The sequence below is a fragment of the Salmo salar genome, chromosome 20 (assembly GCF_965601325.2).
Source record: "Salmo salar chromosome 20, fSalSal1, whole genome shotgun sequence".
Taxonomy (NCBI): Eukaryota; Metazoa; Chordata; class Actinopteri; order Salmoniformes; family Salmonidae; genus Salmo; species Salmo salar.
The window spans coordinates 95,502,115-95,509,356 of NC_138310.1; the positions used below are offsets into that span (position 1 = coordinate 95,502,115).

Sequence of the window (7,242 nt, forward strand, 5' to 3'; positions counted from 1 at the left end):
GGAGCCAGCCGCGGAGCCAGCCCCGGAGCCTGCCGCGGAGCCTGCCACGGATTCGCCAAGCATCTGCCCTTCCATTCCAGACACTTATTGGACCACATGGTGATCACATGAGGGATAACAATGCCATGCACTTTCCCTTCACAGCCAGTTGGAGATAACATGATTTATCTATCTGGAAAGCATTTTAAACCTCTCCACAGCTCAGTCTACAATACCATATGTGCCTAACAGTCACTATTGCTGCAGCAAACATACTCAACAGGTTTTGACTCTCTCTCTCTCTCCACCGCACCTGCTGTGTCGACCTCTGAATGCTCGGCTATGAAAAGCTAGCTCACATTTACTCCTGAGGTACTGACCTGGTGCACCCTCTACAACCACTGTGATTATTATTTGACCCTGCTGGTCATCTATGAACGTTTGAACATCTTGAAGAACAATTTGGCCTTAATGGCTATTTACTCTCATAATCCCCAACCAGCACAGCCAGAAGAGGACTGGCCACCCCTCAGAGTCTGGTTCCTCTCTAGGTTTCTTCCTAGGTTCCAGCCTTTCTAGGGAGTTTTTCCTAGCCACCGTGCCTCTACATCTGCATTGCTTGCAGTTTGAGGTTCTAGGCTGGGTTTCTGTACAGCACTTTGTGACATCAGCTAATGTAAAAAGGGCTTTATAAATACATTTGATTGATTGAATTCCACAGAATGACTCAGGATAACTCAATAAAATCTTTCACCTTCAATACAACGTAAACGTTTATTAATTAATTTCTCAAGACAACATTTAATGCATGCACAAGTGATACAAATGTATTTGGTTTGCCAGTGTTAGGGTGGTAAGCCTTGTCCTTTGACTACTGTGTCTCTGACACCTCCGGGTTGCGTAGCTTGTTGATGACCTCTGTCAGCATGCGGTTGCAGAGGGCAGCGTATGGGTTCAGAACCACTACCTGTTGCCGGGCGAACTCACTGCCCAGGACGGCTGCCCTCTCGAAGTCCTCCCGGGCCTTATCATCCTGGCAGGCCAGCCTCAGCAGCAGGCCTCTCTGGACCAGAGCCTGACACGCTGTACGCCCTACACCCCCACTCAGAGCAATGGCACGCTCCAGGTCCTCTAGGGCTCCTGGGGGAATACAGAACCCACAGATAAAGATAAGCTCCAGGTCCTCTAGGGCTCCTGGGGGAATACAGAAGCAAATCAATTTATAACATTTTTGACATGCGTTTTTCTGGATTTTTGTTGTTGTTATTCTGTCTCTCACAGTTCAAATAAATCTACCATTAAAATTATAGACTGATCATTTCTTTGTCAGTGGGCAAACTTACAAAATCAGCAGGGGATCAAATACTTTTTCCCCCACTGTAGAACCTATAGATAAAGATAAGCTAAAAAAACGGAAAGTGTTGCGTGCATATGTATTCACCCCTTGAAGCACCTAAATAAGATCTGGTGCAACCAATTACTTTCAGAACTCACATAATTAGTTAGATTGCACACAGGTGGACTTTATTTAAGTGTCACATGATCTGTCACATGATCTCAGTATATATACACCTGTTCTGAAGGGCCCCAGTGTCTGCAACACCACTAAGCAAGGGGCACCACCAAGCAAGCGGCACAATGAAGACCAGGGAGCTCTCCAAACAGGTCAGGGACAAAGTTGTGGAGAAGTACAGATCAGGGTTGGGTTATAAAAAAATATCAGAAACTTTGAACATCCCACAGAGCACCATTAAATCCATTATTAAAAATGTGAAAAAATGTGGCACCACAACAAACCTGCCAAGAGAGGGCTGCCCACCAAAACTCATGGACCAGGCAAGGAGGGAATTAATCAGAGAGGCAACAAAGAGACCAAAGATAACCCTGAAGGAACTGCAAAGCTCCACAGCAGAGATTGGAATATCTGTCCATAGGACCACTTTAACCGTACACTCCACAGAGCTGGGCTTTACGGAAGAGTGGCCAGAAGAAAATAAGTAAACATGTTTGTTGTTTGCCAAAAGGCATGTGGGAGACTCCCCAAACATATGGAAGAAGGTACTCTGGTCAGGTACTCTGGTCAAAATTTAGCTTTTTGGCCATCAAGGAAAATGCTATGTCTGGCGCAAACCCTACACCCTTCATCACCCCAAGAACGCCATCCCCACAGTGAAGCATGGTGGTGGCAGCATCATGCTGTGGAGATGTTTTTCCATCGGCAGGGACTGGGAAACTGGTCAGAATTGAAGAAATGATGGATGGTGCTAAATACAGCGAAATTCTTGAGGGAAACCTGTTTCAGTCTTCCAGAGATTTGAGACTGGGATGGAGGTTCACCTTCCAGCAGGACAATGACCCTAAACATACTGCTAAAGCAACACTCGAGTGGTTTAAGGGGAAACATTTAAATGTCTTGGAATGGCCTAGTCAAAGCCCAGACCTCAATCCAATTGAGAATCTGTGGTTTGACTTAAAGATTGCTGTACACCAGCGGAACCCATCCAACTTGAAGGAGCTGGAGCAGTTTTGCCTTTAAGAATGGGATAAAATCCCAGTGGCTAGATGTGCCAAGCTTGTAGAGACATACCCCAAAAGACTTGCAGCTGTAATTGCTGCAAAAGTTGGCTCTACAAAGTATTGACTTTGGTTGGGATGAATAGTTATGCATGCTCAAGTTCAGTTTTTTTGTCTGATTTATTGTTTGTTTCACAACAAAAAATATTTTGCCTCTTCAAAGTGGTAGGCATGTTGTGTAAATCAAATGATACAAACCCCCCAAAAATCTAATTAATTCCAGGTTGTAAGAAAACTGTCACGGCTGTTAGAAGGAGTGGACCAAGATGCAGTGTGTTCGTAGTTCCACATCTTTATTTCAATCGTGAAACTGAATGCAATACATACATTTCTTGAAACACAAAAAACACAAACCGTCACGCAGGAGGAACAAAGACATTCACAAAATATAATCACCCACAAAAACAGGTGGGACAAACATCAACTTAAATAGGACCTCCAATTAGAGACAACGTCAACCGGCTGCCTCTAATTGGAGGTCATGCCAAACAAAAACCAACATAGAAATCCAAAACTAGAAACTGAACATAGAAATAGAAAAACAGACACACACCCCCTGTCATGCCCTGACCTACTCTACCATAGAAAATAACAACTTACTATGGTCAGGACGTGACAGTACCCCCCCTCAAAGGTGCGGACACCTACAAAACAACAACAAAACCCCCCTAAACAACAACACCCCCCCCCCCCCCCCCCCCCACAAAACACAAAGGGAGGGTAGGGTGGGTGACTAATGTCTGAGGCGGCGGCTCTGGTTCCGGGCGTAGTACCCCCACCGTCCACTGATCCCCCCGCTTCTGTATGTCCGGAGGAACCAGACCATGGATCATCGCCGGAGGCTTCGGACCGCCAACCGCCGCTGAAGACTCTGGGCTGCAGACCGCCGCTGAAGACTCTGGGCTGCAGACCGCCGCTGAAGGCTCTGGGCTGCAGACCACCGCTGAAGGCTCTGGGTTGCAGACCACCGCTGAAGGCTCTGGGCCGCAGACCACCGCTGAAGGCTCTGGGCCGTAGACCTCCGCTGAAGGCTCCGGGCTGAGGAGCGTCGCTGGAGGCTCCGGGCTGAGGAGCGTCGATGGAGGCTCCGGGCTGAGGAGCGTCGCTGGAGGCTCCGGACTGGGCAGGCGCACTGGAGGCCTGATGTGTGGGGCTGGCATAGGAGGTGCCAGACTAGTAACACGCACCTCAGAGCAAGTGCAAGGAGCAGGCACAGGACGTACTGGGCTATGGAGGCGCACTGAGGGCCGAGTGCTCACAGCAGGCACTGGCTGTACCGGGTTATGGATGCGCACTGGAGGGAGAGTGCGAAGAGCAGGAACAGGACACCCCGGACTGGGCAGGCGCACTGGAGGCCTGATGCGTGGGGCTGGCATAAGAGGTCATGGCAAACAAATACCAACATAGAAATCCAAAACTAGAAACTGAACATAGAAATAGAAAAACAGACACACACCTCCTGTCACACCCTGACCTACTCTACCATAGAAAATAACAACTTACTATGGTCAGGACGTGACAAAAACAAAATAGAAAAAATGCCAAGGGGGTGAATACTTTTGCAATATTAATAATTGTATAGGTGGCCTTAGCGGCCTACTTTGGTGTAGTGTTGTAGATTTACCTTCTGTGTCCTCCTGGAGTCGTCTGGTCTGGGCCCTGTTGTTATAGCCAGAAGCTCTCTGCGGCAGTGTGTCTATGGCCTGGCTGAACCGTTCCAGGGCTGTGGGTAGATCCCCAGCCTCTGCTGCTGTGACCCCCTCCATCTCCAGGTCTTTGACCTGCTGTAGCAGCCCCACCTCAAAGCCACTGTCTGGAGGAGACAGATAAACACTGTTTTAATGGGATGACAGGTGTTATGGTATAGAAGACTGAACAACAACATTGATGTCACCAGACGTTCATACACACAGGAGTAATCCAGTTTTGAAATGACTTTAAGAGGATATAGATGCTCTGGAGTCAGAATAAACCACATATGTTACAAAATGATGAACATGAAACAGCACACATCAACCACCAACACACACGATAACCGCTAACACACATGATAACTACTTACACACACGATAACTACTTACACACACGATAACTGCTAACACACATGATAACTGCTAACACACATGATAACTACTTACACACATCTTACACACATGATAACTACTTACACACACGATAACTGCTAACACACATGATAACTACTAACACACATGATAACTGCTAACACACACGATAACCGCTAACACACATGATAACTGCTAACACACATGATAACTGCTTACACACATGATAACTACTAACACACATGATAACTGCTACACACACATGATAACTGCTAACACACATGATAACTGCTAACACACATGATAACTACTTACACACATGATAACTGCTAACACACACGATAACTGCTAACACACATGATAACTACTTACACACACATGATAACTACTTACACACATGATAACTACTTACACACATGATAACTGCTTACACACATGATAACTGCTAACACACACGATAACTACTTACACACATGATAACTGCTAACACACATGATAACTGCTAACACACATGATAACTGCTAACACACATGATAACTGCTAACACACATGATAACCGCTAACACACATGATAACTGCTAACACACATGATAACTACTAACACACATGATAACTACTTACACACATGATAACCGCTAACACACACGATAACTACTTACACACACGATAACTGCTAACACACTCGATAACTGCTAACACACATGATAACTACTTACACACATGATAACTGCTAACACACACGATAACCGCTAACACACATGATAACTGCTAACACACATGATAACTACTTACACACATGATAACTGCTAACACACATGATAACTGCTAACACACATGATAACTGCTAACACACATGATAACTGCTAACACACATGATAACCGCTAACACACATGATAACTGCTAACACACATGATAACTACTAACACACATGATAACTACTTACACACATGATAACCGCTAACACACACGATAACTACTTACACACACGATAACTGCTAACACACTGATAACTGCTAACACACATGATAACTGCTAACACACATGATAACTGCTAACACACATGATAACTACTAACACACATGATAACTACTAACACACATGATAACCGCTAACACACATGATAACTGCTAACACACACGATAACCGCTAACACACGATAACCGCTACACACATGATAACTGCTAACACACATGATAACTGCTACACACACATGATAACTACTAACACACATGATAACTACTAACACACATGATAACTGCTAACACACATGATAACTGCTAACACACATGATAACTGCTAACACACATGATAACTGCTACACACATGATAACTGCTAACACATGATAACTGCTAACACACATGATAACTGCTAACACACATGATAACTACTAACACACATGATAACTACTAACACACATGATAACCGCTAACACACATGATAACTGCTAACACACACGATAACCGCTAACACATGATAACTGCTAACACACATGATAACTGCTAACACACATGATAACTGCTAACACACATGATAACTGCTAACACACATGATAACCGCTAACACACATGATAACTGCTAACACACATGATAACTGCTAACACACATGATAACTGCTACACACATGATAACTACTTACACACATGATAACTGCTAACACACATGATAACTGCTAACACACACGATAACTGCTAACACACACGATAACTGCTAACACATGATAACTGCTAACACACATGATAACTACTAACACATGATAACTACTAACACACATGATAACTGCTAACACACATGATAACTGCTAACACACATGATAACTGCTAACACACACGATAACTGCTAACACACACGATAACCGCTAACACACACGATAACTGCTAACACACATGATAACCGCTAACACACATGATAACTGCTAACACACATGATAACTACTAACACACATGATAACCGCTAACACACATGATAACTGCTAACACACATGATAACCGCTAACACACATGATAACTACTAACACACATGATAACTGCTAACACACATGATAACTACTAACACACATGATAACCGCTAACACACATGATAACTGCTAACACACATGATAACCGCTAACACACATGATAACTACTAACACACATGATAACTGCTAACACACATGATAACCGCTAACACACATGATAACCGCTAACACACACGATAACCGCTAACACACATGATAAATCCATTGGAATAAAAGGTCTTTACCATCATCTATCAGTTCCTCCTCTTGGTTTAATCCAGGGACGTCTCCAGACGGGCAGGTGGGGTTAAAGATAGCCTGAAGTACAGCTCTGTCATGGGCTGAAGCCATTGTTACCGATGGGTAAAAAAAAGCAGAAGGCAGAGAGTAGTGGAATTGGGATCCTAAGTGGTGGGGGAGAGGGGCGTATTTTCTCCTCAAATTCTCACAGATTTCTCCTCAACCAATCGGAGCGGGGGGTGGAAACAGGCAGACTTTGAGATCATTGGGCAGAGAGGACATCTGTATTTGGTTAACTCAGACATAAACTCGGCTGTGAGTGTATACTGTGAAACTCTGGACACACACAGAGAAATCCCCACCATGGACAGCCACGTGATATTAAGCAACA

The 7,242-nt window shown here is 44.5% G+C and overlaps 1 protein-coding gene across 2 annotated transcripts; it reads right to left on the bottom strand.

Moving 5' to 3' along the window:
* Window positions 1–734: 734 nt before the first annotated feature.
* On the bottom strand, window positions 735–7,029 carry ttc36 (tetratricopeptide repeat domain 36). 2 transcript variants are annotated; one of them, XM_045704178.2, is made up of 3 exons: window positions 6,857–7,029; window positions 4,178–4,366; window positions 735–1,173 (listed from the first exon to the last, which is right to left on the bottom strand). In XM_045704178.2, the coding sequence occupies exons 1-3, from the start codon at window positions 6,960–6,962 to the stop codon at window positions 851–853; spliced, it is 618 nt and encodes a 205-aa protein (XP_045560134.1). In that variant the 5' UTR covers window positions 6,963–7,029; the 3' UTR covers window positions 735–850. The 2 variants fall into 2 exon arrangements, with proteins under 2 accessions (XP_045560134.1, XP_014019195.2); XM_014163720.3 differs by having other exon boundaries at window positions 735–1,119; window positions 6,857–7,022.
* Window positions 7,030–7,242: the final 213 nt, after the last annotated feature.